Below are 22,454 nucleotides of genomic sequence, written 5' to 3'. Positions count from 1 at the left end.
GTGTGTTTAATGCCTGTTCATTTAGTGTTTGCTTAAGGTCTGTTTATATAATGTTTAATATTAATTTATAGAATTTAACCTTAAGTTTGTTTGATGTTGATATATACTGACTATGTTTTCATCAGACCAACATATGCTGTATGATCATATATATATTGTTGGTTTTAATATGAGGTAAATTTGTATAGAGATACGACATGTGTTCAGAAACATTGGTCGATATTGACATCAGCGGAGGAATGAAGATGTTATAAAAATGGGAAATATCGGTGAAATCTCGATATAATGGACTTTTATCTCTATATAGTTCATTAGATGGAGGTTTCACATCTAACTGACCCTTGATATAATGGACTTTCATCTCTATATAGTTCATTAGATGGAGGTTTCACATCTAACGGACCCTCGATATAATGGACTTTCATCTCTATATAGTTCATTAGATGGAGGTTTCACATCTAACGGACCCTCGATATAATGGACTTTCATCTCTATATAGTTCATTAGATGAGGCCGGGCATCTACCACCCTTTTATATAATGTGGACTTTCATCTCTATATAGTTCATTAGGATGGAGGTTTCACATCTAATTCTGACCCTTGATATAATGGACTTTCATCTCTCTATATATATAGTTCATTAGATGGAGGTTTTACATCTAACGGACCCTTTATATAATGGACTTTCATCTCTATATAGTTCATTAGATGGAGGTTTCATATCTAACGAACCCTTTATATAATGGACTTTTATCTCTATATAGTTCATTAGATGGAGGTTTCATATCTAACGAACCCTTTATATAATGGACTTTCATCTCTATATAGTTCATTAGATGGAGGTTTCACATCTAACGGACCCTTTATATAATGGACTTTCATCTCTATATAGTTCATTAGATGGAGGTTTCACATCTAACGGACCCTCGATATAATGGACTTTCATCTCTATATAGTTCATTAGATGGAGGTTCTCACATCTAACGGACCCTTGATATAATGGACTTTCATCTCTATATCGTTCATTAGATGGAGGTTTCACATCTAACGGACCCTTGATATAATGGACTTTCATCTCTATATAGTTCATTAGATGGAGGTTTCACATCTAACGGACCCTTGATATAATGGACTTTCATCTCTATATAGTTCATTAGATGGAGGTTTCACATCAAACGGACCCTTGATATAAAGGACTTTCATCTCTATATAGTTCATTAGATGGAGGTTTCACATCAAACGGACCCTTGATATAATGGACTTTCATCTCTATATAGTTCATTAGATGGAGGTTTCACATCTAACGGACTCCCTCTATATAATGGACTTTTCATTCTATATAGTTCATTGGATGGAGGCTCTCACATTTAACGGACCCTTGATATAATGGACTTTCATCTCTATATAGTTCATTAGATGGAGGTTTTACATCTAACAGACCCTTGATATAAAGGACTTTCATCTCTATATAGTTCATTAGATGGAGGTTTCACATCTAACGGATCCTTGATATAATGGACTTTCATCTCTTTATAGTTCATTACATGGAGGTTTTACATCAAACGGACCCTTGATAGTAATGGACTTTTCATTCTATATAGTCTATTAGATGGAGGTTTCTACATCTAACGGACCTTTATAATGGACTTTCATCTCTATAGTCTATTAGATGGAGGTTTACATCTAACGGGACCCTCGATATAATGGACTTTCATCTCTATATAGCTCATTAGATGGAGTGTTTCACATCTAACGTGACCCTTTATATAATGGACTTTCATCTCTATATAGTTCATTAGATAGAGGTTTCACATCTAACGGACCTCGATATAATGGACTTCATCTTTTATAGGAAGTTCATTAGATGGAGGTTTCACATCTAACGGACCCTTTATATAATGGACTTTTCATCTCTATATAGTCTTCATTAGATGGAGGTTTCACATCTAACGGACCCTCGATATAATGGACTTTCATCTCTATATAGTTCATTAGATGGAGGTTTCACATCTAACGGACCCTCGATATAATGGACTTTCATCTCTATATAGTTCATTAGATGGAGGTTTTACTGTAAGCTGCAAATTTAAACGCCTCTTTGTCGTTGATACCGTGAACCTAACGCGATGGCAGCATAGTCCCTCTTCGTTAGTTCTGTAATGATGCGTTGAGACGTTTGAAGAACTACTTAACTACCTATTGTATGGGGGTGTGTTGAGATGTGCATGTGTGGGAGAGATGTGCACGAAATATGTGGAAGAGATGTGCATGTAATGTGAGATATGTTGTTTGTTAGCGGCCGTATTGATTTTGATGGCTGTATCGGCTCTGTTATGGCTGTATCGGCTTCGTTATGGCTGTACTGCTCTGGTTATGGCTGTACCGGCTCTGTTATGGCTGTACCGGCCTGTGTTATGGCTGTACCGCCTGGTTGCGCTGTACCGGCTCTGGTTATGGCTGTACCGGCTCTGGTTATGGCTGTACCGCTTCTTATGACTGTACCGCTCTGGTTATGGCTGTATTGGCTCTGGTGCTATAGCCATCTGCGTTATGGCTGTACCGGCACTGGTTATGGCTGTACCGGCTCTGGTTATGGCTGTAACGGCTCTTTATGACTGTACCGGCTCTGTTATGGCTGTACCGGCTCTGTTATGGCTAGTAAAGAATATGGCTAGACTTAAGGTTTGTTTTTGATGTCTGAGAGGTATGGCTAGATGTCGCTATGGTATTGTAATATGGCTAAAATACTTTTAACAGTGAGAGAGAAGCTTCTTAAGTCTTGCAGCTTTTATCAGTGACTGCTTTTGCCTTTAATTAATCTTTTAGTATTATAAAGTTCTTATATAAGATCAAATACTTATATACAATTAATATATCATATATATATAAGTTGATCTGATGTAGAATAATAGATGATATATATAATGTTGGTATTAGATGCTCACATGAGTTCAATCACCTCGTTAGATGGCAATATACAACCTTCTAATCTATGGTCTTTCACCCCCCCCCACCCCACACACCTAAACCCACCTCGGATATGTACAGAGACAAGCTTGACGGATCGTTCAGCCGTTCTCGATCTTCCAGCATAAGCAGCCTTGAGAATATTAGTAGCGAGGCGATACAGTGTTTAGCGTTTGTCGACTCTTATACCAGAAAAAATGGTGAGTGCTCTCTCTCTCGCTCTGCTCTCCTCTCTCTCTCTCTCTCTCTCTCTCTCTCTCTCTCTCTCTCTCTCTCTCTCTCTCTCTCTCTCTCTCTCAAACCTGTGTTCTGAGGCATTGAAATAATCTCAACATCCATACCACCATACAATGTACTCTTGTCACCATACACTGTACTCTTATCACCATACACTGTACTCTGTCACCACCATACACAGTACTCTAATATCACCTTACACCACCACCTCACCATACTCACACCACCACACCATACTCACACCACCACACCATACTCTCACCATACTATTCTTAAACCATCTTCCATTGTTTATGTCGACAGATACCCAAACGGCACCAACTCTATGGGTCGGCACTAGTTTAGGGTCGGTAATACAAGTCATGGTTTCATTGCCATCACAAGAAACTAGAGCAACTACACCTGCCACTGTTTCACCCAGCGGTAAGTTAGTCCGATGTTTATTTGATGGGTGTTTACACTTTATCGATGTTTGCTAGAGTGTTTACAACCTTCAACTGATATAATTAACAACCTAATGACCTTAAACTGGTATAATTAACGAGCTAACGACCTTGAACTCATTAATGACCCTTGACCTCGTATCTTCCAGGAACCATTTTTAGGCTAAAGGGGTCAGTGCTGGCGATGTCGTTCCTAGACTGCAATGGCGACCTAATCCCTTACCAGTATGAGTCATGGAAGGACGCTAACAGGGAAAGAAAATTGGAACGTAAGGATTTTTTTCAGATTTCTTTGTGGTGGGAAATCTGATGGGGTCTCATGTAAGATTTTAGCTCAATAACACTAGAATCTGATAGGTCTTGTGTCAGATTTTAACTTAATAACACTAAAATCTGATAGGTCTTGTATCAGATTTTAACTCAATAACACTAAAATCTGATAGGTCTTGTGTCAGATTTAACCCAAGATAAATTATTCTTATCTGTTGTGTTTTAAAATTAGTAAAATCAATCGAAGTTATTGTTACTTTCTGTCTATTTCTCAATTATTGTGTTACTATCTGTCTATTTCTCATGTATTTGTGTTCCTGTTTGTTTCTTCTTCATGTTTTTTCTGTCCATATCCCATTTATTCTCCCGTTTCTCATTCACCAATTAACCTCCCCCCCCCCACCCCACCCCACCCCCATACTACTGTCCATCTGTCGCAGGAACGCCAACCAAATCGCTCGTCGACAACAGAATGTCTCCCACGAATTCGGCAGAGCAGACGTGGGGAGACAGACAGTTCATCGTCATCGCGTCAGAAAAGGTGGCTAGGGTAGTGGCCTTGCCATCGCAGAACTGTGTGTACAAACAGATAATCACGGAGGTGTCTTTTGTCGTCAAGTCAGAAATTATTCAGATAAAAGGTTAGTTTCGTAAGAGTTGCTGTATGTATGTGTGTGTGTGTGTGTGTGTGTGTGTGTGTGTGTGTGTGTATGTATGTATGTATGTATGTAGTTTGATTTGGTATTTGAGGTGTTGAAATAAAGAAAAGTTTCTTCCAAATTTTATAGAAACCTGACCTGACCTGACCTAACCTAACCTAACCTAACCTAACCTAACCTAACCTAACCTGACCTAACCTGACCTGACCTGACCTAACCTGACCTGACCTGACCTGTGATGCTTCCCTGTACATGTGAGCTTGACCTATGACTTACCTTCTATGTGTGTGTGCATGCATGTGTGTGCGTCCTGTCTCTGCTGAATAAAATCATCTGGCGTCGACGTAGTGAAGCTGTTAAACTTTGCTTGGCCGCACTCTTCATGGCATTCTCTTGATGAACGTTGTAAAGGTTGTACTTGAAGTCATTAGGGTCCAAATTGGTGTTTACTATCAGTGGGCTAATTATGTCAATAGTGTGTAGTCGTGGACAAAATTTCCCCATTGCAGTGAAACAGAGTCAGAGGAATGAAGCTCTGAAGTAACTGACCTTGAATGACCCTGTCTCGTTTGGGGTCGACGTTGCCTCATTTTGGGAGGGAGTGAACTTTTGACCCGATTGTACGTGAATGATTCCAGAGAGAGAGAGAGAGAGAGAGAGAGAGAGAGTCTTTCCTTAATCCTGGCTCTAGGGGTGCAGTGGACAAGAGGGTACAATATTAATCTCGTGTATTAAGAGACGTTGGTTCGATCCCAGGCACCCCTCAGTTAACCCAGGTGTGAATGGGTACCTGACTTTATAGTTGAGGAAGTGTAGGTGTGTCAAGTACAGTGTCTGCTATGGTATGTACTAATGTGTCACCTAACCTCACCTAACCGTATTAATAAACAGCATTGGTTGCTCCCCTACAGACAGCGTGTGCTTGGTATGCTATGTGGCAACGGGACATATTTCTGTCTTTAGTTTGCCAAGTTTGCGTCAGCTGATCTACGTCGACTTCCTGCCGCTGGTAGACTTAAGGTTAGTACCGTACTCTGCCTCAGGTAACCCACCAATCATGTATCTCCCTCACCTATGACTAGTTCAGTACTTGATTTGTGATATATATATATATACTACATAATATAAACAATAAGGTCAGTTGGCCCAGCATGGCAGTACAAGTTTTATTTGACACATGGGTGGCCAAGCTGGTTCCCGAGGTTGGCCATATTGTAAGGTTATAATCCAGTATATACACAACTATATAAATCTTTTTCATGGTTTAGTTGTATATAAGAGTACAGTATAAAGTTAATCTCCTTCCTTGCATCTCTCTGTAGACTCAAGAAAGCTCTTTATTTGTGGCTGCTATGTCTGGCTATCAAGATTTTAATTTAATTTTGACTTTTTTTTGGTTTTTCATTTAATTTTTTTGTTTTTTTTTACAAAAATTAGTGCATAAGGCTTTCTTGCCTCTACTCTCGTATTTAATAGACAATAGTAAAAAAAATATAAAAGTGTTTTAAAATATAGATTGTATTTTGGTGAACCATAGTGTAGAAAAAATAATGATTATTTTTGTTTAGACTGTATCAAATAGCCTTCCTTATACCCCAGTCATGTAAGTATGATAACACCTCCTGTAAACATGACCCCACCAGCACAACACTCTAGATACATTAATGAACTATAGCCCCATTAATCAACTTCCTTTCCACTCACTCAAAAACCACATCATCTCGTACTAACTGACAGTAAAACTCCTATATAACGGTCAGAATATGATAGGTCAGTCCGTAAAATTAAACCCCTATAATAACGTCCATTAAATATAAAACATCTTTGGGATTATATATAAGAAAAACCATTATATTAAAGCTCGTTATATGGTGGTTTAACTGTCCGGTTGTTTCTGTTTGAAGATGTACAGAATCCATCAATATTTAGTGTGACCTGTATTGTAGTGTTAACCTCAACAGAATTAGTTAGGTTGATCGTTAATATGTTTTCATAACTAGGGTGGCTAATTTATTTTTGTTTTGAAGCGTTAGTGATTTTTTCTTTTTAGGCGATAGTGATTTTGTTTTTGAAGCGATAGTGATTTTTTTTTTAGGCGATAGTGATTTTGTTTTTGAAGCGATAGTGATTTTTTTTTTAGGCGATAGTGATTTTGTTTTTGAAGCGATAGTGATTTTTGTTTTTTGTTTTCAGGCAATAGTGATTTTGTTTGTTTATTGTTTGTTTTAGCAGCTCGTCTCGTGCTTTTAACTCAAGATACCTCACTCAGTTTGAGAGCTCTTCTGATATTTATAGACCCCAGAGGTTAACTCCAGCTTAGGATGTAGACCACAAGGGCTATCTTCAGCTTAGGGTATATTTAGACCCCAAAGCTTAACTCCAACTTCGGATATACAGTAAACCCCAGAGCTTAACCCCAGCTTAGGATATAGACTCCAGAACTTAACTCCAGCATAGGATATAGACCCCAGAGCTTAACTCCAGCTTAGGATATAGACCCCAGAGCTTAACCCCAGCTTAGGATATAAGACCCCACAGCTTGAATACAGCTTAGGGTAATTTTTTTTTTCTAAGGTCAATATTGGTTAACCACAAAGAGATTTAGTTTTACACCTATTAATTAATTTATTTATTTTACGATATCTTTCTACCGGAGTGAAGCGGTGACATAAATCATCTCCCCCCCCCCTCTCTCCGATTAATCACTCATGTTTACAGTTTAGTAAATAATGTTTCCTTGATGGGAGTTCTTGGTCACTATTGTTTATATATCACGTTTTAGTGACGTTACTTAGGTATTATTTGGGCAGGTCTTATCACATTCAGTTCTGACAGTTACTTGTTGAATGGTGTCCAGTTCTGACAGTTAATTGTTGAATGGTGTCCAGTTTTAACAGTTAATTGTTGAATGGTGTCCAGTTTTAACAGTTACTTGTTGAATGGTGTCCAATTCTGACAGTTAATTGTTGAATGGTGTCCAGTTTTAACAGTTAATTGTTGAATGGTGTCCAGTTTTAACAGTTAATTGTTGAATGGTGTCCAGTTTTAACATTTAATTGCTGAATGGTGTCCAGTTTTAACAGTTACTTGTTGAATGGTGTCCAGTTTTAACAGTTACTTGTTGAATGGTGTCCAGTTTTAACAGTTACTTGTTGAATGGTGTCCAGTTTTAACACTTAATTGTTGAATGGTGTCCAGTTTTAACAGTTAATTGCTGAATGGTGTCCAGTTTTAACAGTTAATTGCTGAATGGTGTCCAGTTTTAACAGTTAATTGCTGAATGGTGTCCAGTTTTAACAGTTACTGAATGGTGTCCAGTTTTAACAGTTAATTGCTGAATGGTGTCCAGTTTTAACAGTTAATTGCTGAATGGTGTCCAGTTTTAACAGTTAACTGCTGAATGGTTCCCAGTTCTAACAGTTAATTGCTGAATGGTTCCCAGTTCTAACAGTTAACTGCTGAATGGTTCCCAGTTCTAATGGTTAACTGCTGAATGGTTCCCAGTTCTAACAGTTAACTACTGAATGGTTCCCAGTTCTAACAGTTAACTGCTGAATGGTTCCCAGTTCTAACAGTTAACTGCTGAATGGTTCCCAGTTCTAACAGTTAATTGCTGAATGGTTCCCAGTTCTAACAGTTAACTGCTGAATGGTTCCCAGTTCTGACAGTTAATTGCTGAATGGTTCCCAGTTCTAACAGTTAATTGCTGAATGGTTCCCAGTTCTAACGGTTAACTGCTGAATGGTTCCCAGTTCTAACAGTTAATTGTTGAATGGTTCCCAGTTCTAACGGTTGACTACTGAATGGTGCCCAGTTCTAACGGTTAACTGCTGAATGGTGCCCAGTTCTAACAGTTAACTGCTGAATGGTTCCCAGTTCTAACAGTTAACTGCTGAATGGTTCCCAGTTCTAACATTTAACTGCTGAATGGTTCCCAGTTCTAACACTTAACTGCTGAATGGTGCCCAGTTCTAACACTTAACTACTGAATGGGGCCCAGCTTAACAGCCCACTACTCTCATCTAAAGAATAACATTAGATACCCAATATAAGTTCCCCCTCCCTAATGAATCTTAGAACTGGAACAATAGATTTTAACACAGAGTTCAGTATATATGTATTGATCTTAATAATCAAGATGTATCAAATTACATCTCTGTCTTTTTTATTGTCATGCCAAAGAGATATATTCCATCTTGTCTCGTAGCTCAGAGCATCACTTGAGTTAAGCGTCGTAGGGAGTAGTACACTGCCTTGTGGAATCCCAGGAAGAAAATTAAACTTGATATTAATTTACGAACAATTTCTTGGTGGTGTGTTATATGGGAGTTAGGTTAGGTTAGGTTTTATGTCATATTCTGTCATGTGGGGTGATAAGAGTCCATCATTATTTCTTTGTTATGGATGAGACATAAATAATTACTTATCATTTTGCTCTCGTATCTTAGGTGACTCATATAATAGGTCATAATTTAACCTATTCTCTCTGTTGTCATTTGGGGTTACGGACTATTTTCGCCCTCACCTTAATAGCTTAGGTTGGGTTTGGTTATGTTAGGTTGGGTTAGGTCAAATGGTGATCAGTTCTATTTACAGTGAAACCTTTATTTAACAAACTACATGGGGAGGAAATCCATTATATCGAGGTTCCATTACGTATATATGAAACCCCCATCTAATATACTACATAAAGAGAAAAGTTCATTATATCGAGGCTCCATTAGATATGACCCCTCCCCATTTAACGGAGTATATATAGAGAAGTCCATTATATCGAGGTTCCATTAGATATGACCCCTCCCCATTTAACGGAGTATATATATAGAGAGAAGTCCATTATATCGAGGTTCCATTAGATATGACCCCTCCCCATTTAACGGAGTATATATATAGAGAGAAGTCCATTATATCGAGGTTCCATTAGATATGGCCCCTCCCCATTTAACGGAGTATATATATAGAGAGAAGTCCATTATATCGAGGTTCCATTAGATATGACCCCTCCCCATTTAACGGAGTATATATAGAGAAGTCCATTATATCGAGGTTCCATTAGATATGACCCCTCCCCATTTAACGGAGTATATATAGAGAGAGAAGTCCTTTATATCGAGGTTCCATTAGATATGACCCCTCCCCATTTAACGGAGTATATATATAGAGAGAAGTCCATTATATCGAGGTTGCGCTGTAATCCCAGGTGAGGTTGAAGGATTATCAGGTGAATTTTAATTAGATTTAATACCAAAGCTCAAGTGGTGCTCAGGGCATCCGATTCTCTATAAACATTTGACTTATATCATCTATAAACTCCACATGTTAAAAAGACGAAACAAATGACTGTCTAGCCACAACTTTGTCTTTTAGTTTTAGAGTTTCTTTAATTAACAAATAAATAATAATTTGTTATGCCCATCAGGTATTTTTTCTCTCCGAGGTTCGTGTGATAAATTCCCCCGCCCCCCAACCCAACTGGACACGTGAGGATGTAAACGATGTAATAATGGCGGTCGTAAGTACAGTCGGATGTCAGAAGTCAATAGATGATTTGAGTTATAAGACACAAAATTAGTCGGGTCTGTTTGCCACCAGGGGGACGTGACACTCATTTGACCCAATGTTACGAGAAATTATTAATCGAATCGACGTTAATATCTCACCAAGTTGGACGGAAAGATTTATCATCCGAACTTTTTGGAGAGTTTATTTTGGATCAGAGAAACATTCAGACACACTTCTTATGCCTGCTCCTTCCCCCTCCCCCTCCTCCTCCTCCTCCTCGGACACTTAATTCTACCATCTTTTCCCCAACACATAGTTTTCAGACGAGGAAGACTGGTATAGTTGATCCTATGCTGTCAATTTGGGGTCAGCAAATGTTCGTTAACGAGGACACTGATCAGTAAGTCAATACACTACACTCCTGCCTCATGGGACGCACATCTCTTTTATAGCCTTCACTGCTTTGTAAATTAATCAAATGAGAAACTTAAACAAATCAATTCACTACTTCATAAATTAATCAAATGAGAAACTTTACTGCTTTGTAAATTAATCAAATGAGAAACTTAAGCAAATCAACACGCTACTTCATAAATTAATCAAATGAGAAACTTAAACAAATCAATTCACTACTTCATAAATTAATCAAATGAGAAACTTTACTGCTTTGCAAATTAATCAAATGAGAAACTTAAACAAATCAACACGCTACTTCACAAATTAATCATATGAAAAACTTAAACAAATCAATTCGCTGCTTCACAAATTAATCAAATGAAAAACTTAAATAAAAAAAATCAAATCTACTTCACAAATTAATCAAATGAAAAACAAAAAATCAACTCACTGCTTCATAAATTAATCAAATTAAACCCTTAAAAAAATTAATCACTCATAACTCAAATTTAACGAAGAATTTATAGAATCGTCATAAAGAAACAAACATTGAGATTAATGATTCGTTCTTCAAAATTAACCGAGAATGCCTTAAAACCTTATGAATCATCTCTTAAATATAACTAAATATAAAAAAAATATTGAAATACCAAAAAAAAGAATCAAAATAATGGAAAAAAAAATACAAAAAAATAATCAAAATAATGGAAAAGAATCAAAATAAAGAACAAATACAAAAAAATAATCAAAATAACGGAAAAAAAATCAAAATGAAATAATTACCCCCAAAAAGAATCAAAATAATGAAAAAATATAAAATAATAATAATAATAAAAATCTCCAAAACAGTGGAATTCCGATTGTGATTTAGTAATTAAATGAAGGAAGTGTGTCGACCCCGATGCAATTATCAGGGCTCCTTGCCTGTACCAGAGAGATGTGGGTTTCAGGGCTAATACTAATCAGTGCATGCTTAAAGGTCTTGTGAATGTTATTATAAACGGATATTCTTGTTTCTTATTTTATGTGATGATTGCATAATGGTGGGCAAAGGTATGGTCGTTTGGTCGTTGTAATGTGTACTGTGATTGGTCGTTGATGCCTTTTTTAACGTGTAATTGATCGTTAATGCTCCTTGTTAGATCATTGTAGTGTGTAATTGGTCGTTATTGTTCATTTTAACGTATAATTGGTCATTTTAACGTGCTAATTTATCTGTTATGGTTCATTTTAACATAGACCATGATGTGATATAATAGTTAAATTGGATGTTAACTTATCTGTTAACATTAATTTCAACACAAGGAGAATTTTTTGTTGTAAATATAATGTTTTACAGAATTAATTTACTAAAACTAATTGTCATCTTATAGTTTTTATTTTTTTTATTTTGTGTAAATGGAACCAGGATGTAGAGTACAGTACAGTATATTGAGTACAGTACAGTATATTGACCACCTGAGTACAGTATAGTGACCACTTGAGTACAGTACAGTACAGTATATTGACCACCTGAGTACAGTACAGCATATTGACCACTTGAGTACAGTACAGCATAGTGACCACTTGAGTACAGTACAGCATAGTGACCACCTGAGTACAGTACAGTATATTGACCACTTGAGTACAGTACAGTACAGCATATTGACCACTTGAGTACAGTACAGCATATTCACCACTTGAGTACAGTACAGTATATTGACCACCTGAGTACAGTATAGTGACCACTTGAGTACAGTACAGTATATTGACCACCTGAGTACAGTACAGCATATTGACCACTTGAGTACAGTACAGCATAGTGACCACTTGAGTATAGTACAGCATAGTGACCACCTGAGTACAGTACAGCATATTGACCACTTGAGTACAGTACAGTATAGTATATTGACCACTTGAGTACAGTACAGCATAGTATAGTTACCACTTGAGTACAGTACAGCATATTGACCACTTGAGTGCAGTATAGTATATTGACCACTTGAGTACAGTATAGTACAGCATATTGACCACTTGAGTACAGTACAGTATATTGACCACTTGAGTACAGTACAGTATATTGACCACTTGAGTACAGTACATTACAGCATATTGACCACTTGAGTACAGTACAGTATATTGACCACTTGAGTACAGTACAGTATATTGACCACTTGAGTACAGTACAGCATAGTGACCACTTGAGTACAGTATAGTACAGCATATTGACCACTTGAGTACAGTACACCATATTGACCACCCGACCACACCTCATCCCTGCGTTGCACTGCATGTTGTGTTGCTCTGCACTTGCCTTCATTGCTGGTAGGTTTTATCTTAGTGCTAGAAGCTGTCATTGGCATTGCTGAAGTTTGACTCTTGTCTGATGCGTCATGGCTAACATTAACTCTTAGGAAGGAAGTGGCGACAGACCGAGTCCCGGCTCTTGGTACGCGCTAGAGAGCCGGCAGATGCGGCCTAAACCTGACCTGATATCAATAGGCTACATTATGGTCAGGTTTGGTGTGGTTTGTGTCGTGTTAAGTTGTCATTTGTGTACGCGGGTCTCTAGCAGGAATGACTCAACAGGAATGACTCAACAGGAATGACTCAAGCGCCGGACTTGGACTAGTCGCCACGGCCCTCTAGTACAACTCTTCTTAATTTATTTATTTTTTTTTTTGAGGTCGATCACACGAACCCACATCACTCTTGCACATTTCAATAAGTAGTCCAGTGCGGTATATGTTACATTATATGCTATGACATCCCTCACCTGTCACTGCACCGAACTCTTACTTACATCAACAATTGTTCCAGCATTTTTTTTTTCTTACTCTTGAAATATTTTTGCCTTCATATTTTATTTTTCTTGATATGCCTTGTCGCAGGAGGAGAAAAGTCCCTATTTCAAGGTAAACGTTCTCTTGATTCACCTTGCATTAATGTGTTTTAGTAGCCACGTGTGTTATGCGTGGAAAGCACTGCGAGCATGACCGCTGGACCCTATGTGTTTTGCTCTCTCTCTACGGCGGGCGACGCTAACCAATCGCATCTAACCTGACCTGACCTGGCATTGGTTAGGTCGGGTCGGAGCGGATTGGCCCGCGTCGTCTGGGGTTAAACGGTACAGCGATCTTGCCGTTTGTACTTTTCCGGCATTGGACGTTTTTGCGTCTTAGATTAAAACAGTTCTCCTGCAGTGTAACCATAGCCAAATATTTTTATTTCGAATGCCATTAAATATTATTTGACCCAGTAGCTCTAGACGTACGTTAAACTATAATTTATCAAAATCTTCTTTATTGACATCTTGGTTAACCCCACCTTGTTTTTCTCTCCATGTAGAATTTATGAAGAATTTGTCAGGATTTATTAAGAATTTACCAAGTTGGTTGACATAATTATTATTTTAATTGATGAAAAGCAAAGTTCAAGATCATATTATAGAGAAATAACATCCAGAGGTAATTATAGGTAATTAATTGAGACTTTATTAACAGAGGCAGTATTAGAATACATTGACGGTGTGGAAAGAAATATATCGCTGGTGCATGACTGTACGACATCAATTACCCGCACCGTAACGCAGCCAAGCATCAATGTTCGGCCGTCAACGTTGATAACCTATAGCCTCTGCCCAGATTATCAATGGGATTAATTTGTGGGGTCTCATTGGGGTATACATTAAGACGGAGGAAAATGGATACTGGCGATGTTTATTTATTTTTTTTAGGGTTTGTGAGTTTTTGAGCATGAGAGAAATTTAATTTTTGAGCACAGAAATTTCCTGATTTTTTTTAGCACATTTTTTAAATTTCATGATATTTTGAGCATAAATTGAATGTTTTTTTAGCACATTATAGAAATTTCGTAATTTTTTTTAGCAAAATTATAGAAATTTCGTGATTTTTTGAGAAAAATTATAGAAATTTCGTGATTTTTTGAGCACAGAAATTTCCTAATTTTTTCACATTATATATATATATATATATATATATATATATATATATATATATATATATATATATATATATATATATATATATATATATATATATATATATATATATATATATATATATATATATATATATATATATATATATATATATATATATATATATATATATATATATATATATATATATATATATATATATATATATATATATATATATATATATATATATATATTTTTTTTTTTTTTTTTTTTTTTTTAGAGAATTTTACAGAAATTTCCTGATTATTTTATACTGTATCCATTTTCGGTGGCATTATTCTTACACTGCCTCTGTTATTTCTCGTTAATGGGTGAAGCAATAATTAAGTCTATATTTCATGAGTACCTTGGGTCTTATATATATATAAATCAGTGTTGCATTTTGTTAATTGAGGCTGTGTGGGGAGGAGGGGAGCGTATATGTGTATGTATATTGTGTTTATGTATATATGTATGTATGTATGTATGAATGCTATCAGTAATACACATACGTCTGTCTGTCTGTCAGTCTAATGAAATTACTAGTTTGAGAAGATTTGATGCCTTAAGTAACGCGATGAAACACAATGCCCCCAAGATAGGTCAAAACTAAGCATTTGTTTCAGCATTAGGGCATATTTTTGTTTGTCTTTTTATTTACAAATATCGGAGAGCAGTATCATTTAGGGAATGGTTAATTTACTGCTGTGTGTATGTGTGGCGTGTGTATGTGTGGCGTGTGGCGTGTGTGTGTGTAGCGTGTGTGTGTGTGGCGTGTGTGTGTGTGGCGTGTGTGTGTTTGTAGTTTAGCGAGCGAGGGTGATGCAAGCAGGCAGAGCATTTGTAGGAGAGCCAAGTACTACAGTGTATTGTAGGAGAGCCAAGTACTACAGTGTATTGTAGGAGAGCCAAGTACTACAGTGTATTGTAGGAGAGCCAAGTACTACAGTGTATTGTAGGAGAGCCAAGTACTACAGTGTATTGTGGGAGGAGCAAGTGCTACAGTGTATTGTAGGAGCCAAGTGCTACAGTGTGTTGTGGGAGGCCAAGTACTGCAGTGTGTTGGGAGAGCCAAGTACTACAGTGTATTGTGGGAGCCAAGTACTGGTGTGTTGTAGGAGAGCCAAGTACTACAGTGTGTTGTGGGAGAGCCAAGGTACTGCAGTGTATTGTGGGAGAGCCAAGTACTACAGTGTATTGTGGAGAGCCAATACTACAGTGTATTGTAGGAGAGCCAAGTACTGCAGTGTATTGTGGGAGCCAAGTACTACAGTGTATTGTAGGAGAGCCAAGTACTACAGTGTATTGTGGAGGGTCTACAGTGTGTGGGAGCCAGTACTACAGTGTATTGTAGGAGGCCAAGTACTCGTGTGTTGTAGGAGAGCCAAGTACTACAGTGTATTGTAGGAGAGCCAAGTACTACAGTGTGTATTGTAGAGGCAAGTACTACAGTGTATTGTAGGAGAGCCAAGTACTACAGTGTGTTGTAGGAGAGCAAGTACTACAGTGTATTGTAGGAGAGCCAAGTACTACAGTGTATTGTAGGAGAGCCAAGTGCTACAGTGTGTGTGGGAGAGCCAAGTACTGCAGTGTATTGTAGGAGACCAAGTGCTACAGTGTATTGTGGGAGAGCCAAGTACTGCAGTGTATTGTAGGGAGCCAAGTACTACAGTGTGTTGTGGGAGAGCCAAGTACTACAGTGTGTGTGGGAGGCCAAGTCTACAGTGTGTTGTGGGAGAGCCAAGTACTGCAGTGTATTGTGGGAGGCCAAGTACTACAGTGTATTGTGGGAGAGCCAAGTACTACGGTGTGTTGTGGGAGGCAAGTGCTACAGTGTATTGTAGAGAGCCAAGTCTGCAGTGTATTGTGGAGAGCCAAGTACTGCAGTGTATGTGCCAAGTCTGCAGTGTGTTGTGGGAGCCAGTGCTACAGTGTGTTGTAGGAGAGCCAAGTACTACAGTGTATTGTGGGAGAGCCAAGTACTACAGTGTATTGTGGGAGAGCCAAGTACTACAGTGTATTGTAGGAGAGCCAAGTACTACGTGTGTATTGTAGGAGGCCAAGTACTACAGTGTATTGTGGAGAGCCAAGTACTGCAGTGTATTGTGGGAGGCCAAGTACTGCAGTGTATTGTGGGAGGAGCCAGAGTACTACAGTGTATTGTGGGAGAGCCAAGTACTACAGTGTATTGTGGGAGGCCAAGTGCACAGTGTGTTGTAGGAGAGCCAAGTACTACAGTGTGTTGTGGGAGAGCCAAGTACTACAGTGTATTGTAGGACAAGTACTACAGTGTGTTGTGGAGGCCATCCGTGTTTGTAGGAGGCAGTGTGGGAGGCCAAGTGCTACAGTGTGTGTGGGAGGCCACGCGGTGTGTGGGGAGGCCAATCTGCGGTGTGTTGTGGGAGCCAAGTGCTGCGGTGTGTGTGGGAGGCCAAGTGCTACGGTGTGTTGTGGGAGGCCAAGTACTCAGTGTGTTGGAGGCCAAGTGCTACAGTGTGTTTGTGGGAGAGCCAAGTGCTACAGTGTATTGTGGGAGAGCCACTACAGTGTATTGTAGAGCCAAGTACTACAGTGTATTGTGGGAGGCCAAGTACTACAGTGTGTTGTAGGAGAGCCAAGTACTGCAGTGTGTTGTAGGAGAGCCAAGTACTGCAGTGTATTGTGAGGAGAGCCAAGTACTACAGTGTATTGTGGGAGAGCCAAGTACTACAGTGTATTGGAGAGCCGTACTGCAGTGTTTGTGGAGAGCCAAGTCAGTGTATGTAGGAGGCAGTACTGCAGTGTTGTAGGAGGCCAAGTACTACAGTGTATTCTGGAGAGCCAAGTACTACAGTGTATTGTGGGAGAGCCAAGTACTACAGTGTATTGTAGGAGAGCCAAGTACTACAGTGTATTGTAGGAGAGCCAAGTACTACAGTGTATTGTAGGAGAGCCAAGTACTACAGTGTATTGTAGGAGAGCCAAGTACTCAGTGTATTGTAGGAGAGCCAAGTACTACAGTGTGAAAGTAGAATAAAGTGAAATAACGTAGAAGTATGAAATATAAATGCAATACTGATTCACCTCAAAAATATATCAATCTCAAACTACAAGCAGTGCAATATCACAGAAAAGTCAACCTCACTTAAAATAGAAAAAAACTGTTTTATAAAATGGATGGATAATTTAGATAAGTGAGTTTCGTTTGTTATAATAATTTATATAACTTCCCAGGGTTGTGGTTGTAACTTTTCTTATGAGTTGTAGAAATGTACAGTGTAACCTCGATATAACGGATTGTCACTCTATATAGTTCGTTAGATGGAGGTTTCACATATAAGGAAACCTCGATATAACGGACTTTCACTATATAGTTCATTAGATGGAGGTTTCACATCTAACGGACCCTCGATATAACGTACTTTCTCTATATAGTCCGTTAAATAAAGGTTTCAAAGTACTAACCATGGAGGAAATAGACTAAAAAAAATTTCTTAGTCGTTTGTATAATTATTTCCAAATATTTTTCAACCTTTCTAGATCCAATTATGTTCCTTTGGCTAATGGTAGGGTTCTTTTGTAAAATAACTTAGTGATGTAGGGTAATAGAACGAGATATGAACCACATTTAATGCAGGGATAATGGTAGAGTATTATACTATGTTATGTTTGACCTGATCTCGTTACAGCTCACGAATATTGGTAGCGGCAATGACTCACGAATGTTTATTGATCTTGTTGAGCTTCATTTCCAAGAGGTTAAGCTTTATTTCCAGGAGGTTAAGCTATATTTTCAAGTAAAGCTTTATTTCCAAGAGGTTAAGCTTTATTTTGAAGGAATTAAGCTTTATTTGTTTCGATTCAGTAATTAATTATGTTTCTTGTCCACATTTATTTTGTATTAAATTAGCTTAAAATTAATCAAAATTTATTACTATTATATAATTGGATTTATATTTTTCTCTATATATCAAGTGAATTAATTTATCCATTGTCAGGAAGATAAAATGTCCCCATGGAACCAATTATCACTAAAGTCTTGGACGATTAATTATACGAGGGAGAATGTGATGATGTGACTAGAGAATGAGTGGATGTACGTCGACTATTGAATGACCGTTAACTATTGAATGTAAGTGAACTATTGGATGTAAATTGGATGTACGTCGACTATTGGATGTACGTCGACTATTGGATGTACGTCGACTATTGAATGTGAGTCGACTATTGAATGTACGTCGACTATTGGATGTACGTCGACTATTGAATGTAAGTGAACTACAGTATTGGATGTACGTCGACTATTGAATGTACGTCAACTGTTGAATGTAAGTCAACTATTGAATGTAAGTCAACTATTGGATGTACGTCGACTATTGAATGTACGTCAACTATTGAATGTACGTCAACTATTGAATGTAAGTGAACTATTGAATGTACGTCGACTATTGAATGTACGTCGACTATTGGATGTAAGTCAACTATTGAATGTAAGTGAACTATTGGACGTCAGACTATTGAATGTGCGTCAACTATTGGATGTATGTCGACTATTGGATGTACGTCGACTATTGATTGTACGTCAACTATTGAATGTACAGTCGACCCTCGTTAATTCGGACCCCTTTAATCCGGATTTCGGATAAATCGGACGAAATCTGAACTGTCCGTATCAAATTTCTGGTTCTAGGATTGTCCCAGTTGCAATTGGGGTTGCAATTTCAAATTCTGTGACATCACTAAGGATTAACAAAGTCTCTGGTGCACTCTAAGATTAATAGAAAACGGACGACTCAAGTCCTGGAAGTGAAAACGGACTCCTATGGCGGGGCACTCAAATAAACATACACATAGCTGTATAATGCAATAATATGCAATATTAACCCTTAAATCGGTTAATTCGGACAATCGGCTAAAACTGACACCTTCCCCCTATTAGTTCGTTTTACGAGGTCGACTGTATGTCAACTATTGAATGTACGTCAACTATTGGATGTACGTCAACTATTGGATGTACACTCGTAACAAAAGTATCGGTGCATACTGTAGTGTGAACAATTTGAGACCAGCGACGATAGTTATTGGGAAGGCGAGTTGTTCCAGCCGTATGTTGGCAGCCCTGTAATCCTGCTGAGCAGCTACTATGGCCTGGTCAAGTGAAACAAACCGTTATAAATAAGATGGGAAGTGATAAATAGACAGTATGAAATATGAGGAGCTCCCTGTTAACAAAATTATTTGTGATACTTGTGAATATTGCCACTTTAATTTATGCTACCAAATAAACCACTCAACCTGGTCGTGGTGCACGTGGACGGCGCTCGAGACCTGTCGTCTGTAGAACCAGTTTGAGATATCGCGAATCCATCGTGCAGCGGTGTTCCTGTGGACACAACCCGCCCGGCTAATATCTGTGGCCTTGAACCCTTCGTTATGAAGGGCAATAATAGCTCTTGTGTTCCCTCTGAGGGTATCCGTGTCATCTGGCATGTGTAGATCTCTGCTTCATATTGCCTCTGTTTTATACCACGTTCACGAGACCAAACCTCCCCATCATTCAGTCGACACAAAGCAACAACCGAAAAGAGAAACAAACACACTGAGTGTCAGCCATATGGCAACACATAGTGGAGGGGGAGGGTATTGTTTGGAGTTGTCGATCTCACCCTCACCGATACTTTTTGGTGAGTGTACGTTGACTATTAAATGTTCTTCAATTATGAATGTACATACGTCGACTATTGAATGTACGAATGCGTCGACTATTGAATGTACATTACGTCGACTATTGAATGTTTGTCCTTTCCAAATCACGAGACGCCCAGAACAAAATATTTCGAATATTGAGCCTAAGCAGACCAGGTAGGTATATAAGGAGTTGAAAATACAGATCTAAATAATTGTTTACCATTGTTTACGGTAGACCAAGTGTTAATATGTGGTTCAATGTTTGTTTCGTTGGTTGGTGCATGTTTGTGCATGATGCTATGTTCTGTTTACACACCATTAGTTTGTTTGTACGGTTCGTTACAATTTACAAATCCATCGTAGTATCTCTCGGCCATAGGTGATTCACACGGCTTGGTATCTTGTTGAAAAAAAAGGTTCAATTTGAAATAATATAACGAAATATATTATTGACCTTTAGCTTTTAATTATGAACTTCCTGTACAGGTTAATGATATATAATCCAACCTCAAATAGGGAGAGTTAACTTAATATAGACAGTAAATTGACTTGTAATAATTTTGACAATATGTTAGTTTTGTATACTATGTGTGTGTGTGTATGTAAATTGTGGATATGAAGTAATAGTAAAGTACTAAGATAACAAATAGAAATATCCACACATACTTGTTCATATCCACACACACCCACACACACACACAGTATACAAAGTAACAGTAAAGTTCTAAGATAAAAATTTAATTAAGTTATAAAATTGTAGATTAAAGAAAAATTCGATTAATTTTTTTTGAAGGTACAACTGACGTTACATTTGAGGAAGTGAAGATGGTCAAGTTCAGTGTCTGCCTTGGTGGTTCCTTCTCTACTGTAGGCTTGGTAAACAGTGGCCTAGATACCACACCATTAAGCTAACGTCAACCAAATTTTCTCATAGTTATTAGGGGCAAGTTTATACTTGAAACCTTTATTTAACAGACGATATGCAGAGGAATGTCCATTATATCAAGGGCTCGTAAGATCTCGAAACCTCCATCTAATGAACTATATAGAGGTGAAAGTCCATTATATAGAGGTTTCATTATGACTGCATTACTTCTTTTTTTTTTTAGTTAAAGTAGAGAAATTCATCACTGCAGAACTCCCTATGGCTGAGAGAGGAAACCATCTGATAGTTAGTTATGGTAGTAAATTGTTAGAAGATAATCACCACCAGCCACCCAGGACAGGTAACGGTCCCTCTACCGACCATATCATACGATGCTAAAACGCGAGGCTTAACACCCGGCAAATTCTCCTGTATTTACTGAGTCTTTTGAGGAATAAAACGAGTCAAGTAAAGAATTTTATCCAATGAGAAATTTATATTCATTATTTTTTCAATTAGTCGAGTTATATTTTTATTAAAGTCAAATTGGTAGTTTGTTTAATTGGATTTATTTTTATATTAAAGTGATAAAAAATGAGAGAATTCATTTTTTTGTGTTGAATCCAAGATGAGGGATTAATAAAACTGCCTCAAATAATGTCCACCATACAGTTAGAATAATTAATTAAATCTTATAATAATTAGATATATATTGTATAGGATCTTTTGTATTAATTATTATTTCGTCTCACCTTTGGCAGCTTTTCCTTATAATCGCTTAATAACAATTCAAGTTTTTATCAATTTCAGTCAGTATGTTTTTTATAACTATTACTAGTAGTGAAGATTACTCAATGCTTATGTAGTCAATATTTTGGGGGATTTTTCATGTACCATCAAATTTTTCTGCATGATTTTGAAAAGATTCTTGAGGTATAATTTGTTTCTATTTTTTATGACTTTTGGAATGGCCGAGATTATGTTAACAGGTAATAACTCCATAAGCCGGATCGATCAGACTTCGAACTCTCCGATGCGAATTGAATTTTTTTGGAAAATCGTTCCCAAAGCGAATTTTCATGAATATTCGGTTTTGAACGATTTTGGTATTTTCGGAAAATTCGAGAAAATTTTTCGATGCCGAAAAATTCGGGGATGAGGATTTTCCGGCTTTGAGAGAGTCGTTTCGTTACCCGGGAATCTCTCATTCCCGGACGTGGTCTGCACCAATTGTTCCGGCTAACGGGGATATCACCGTACTTTATATTTTTATCGATTTTTCTAAAGGTTTTTTGTTATTTGTAGTTTAAATTTTGCATCGTCAAACATCCTCACTACTAATGATATATTGCTCGAGTGTGTGTGTGTGTGTCTGTGTGTGTGTGTGTGTGTGGATATAATTTCTCAATGAGACATCACGTGTACGGATGCGTGTAAGACATATGCAGTACACACGATCTGATCAGTTTATACGCCTGGGGCACTTA

The 22,454-nt window shown here is 37.7% G+C and overlaps 1 protein-coding gene across 3 annotated transcripts in view; it reads left to right on the top strand.

Annotated features, from left to right (window-relative positions):
- The window catches only part of LOC121868878 (syntaxin-binding protein 5-like), a 76,229-nt gene that overhangs the window by 41,678 nt on the left and 12,097 nt on the right, over positions 1 to 22,454 (top strand). The window contains exons 4-9 of one of the 3 annotated variants that reach the window (XM_042369872.1): positions 3,051 to 3,167; positions 3,508 to 3,627; positions 3,797 to 3,916; positions 4,358 to 4,558; positions 5,488 to 5,596; positions 10,395 to 10,478. In XM_042369872.1, coding sequence (XP_042225806.1) covers positions 3,051 to 3,167; positions 3,508 to 3,627; positions 3,797 to 3,916; positions 4,358 to 4,558; positions 5,488 to 5,596; positions 10,395 to 10,478 — 751 coding nt within the window. Of the gene's footprint in view, positions 1 to 3,050; positions 3,168 to 3,507; positions 3,628 to 3,796; positions 3,917 to 4,357; positions 4,559 to 5,487; positions 5,597 to 10,394; positions 10,479 to 13,344; positions 13,369 to 22,454 lie in introns of all 3 variants that reach the window. The other 2 variants (XM_042369869.1, XM_042369870.1) reach the window with 2 other exon arrangements.

Source organism: Homarus americanus, unplaced genomic scaffold (assembly GCF_018991925.1).
Source record: "Homarus americanus isolate GMGI-L3 unplaced genomic scaffold, GMGI_Hamer_2.0 scaffold24319, whole genome shotgun sequence".
NCBI classification, from domain to species: domain Eukaryota; kingdom Metazoa; phylum Arthropoda; class Malacostraca; order Decapoda; family Nephropidae; genus Homarus; species Homarus americanus.
The sequence above is the reverse complement of the archived record's forward strand: the minus strand, read 5'-3'. Positions and strand labels throughout refer to the sequence as shown.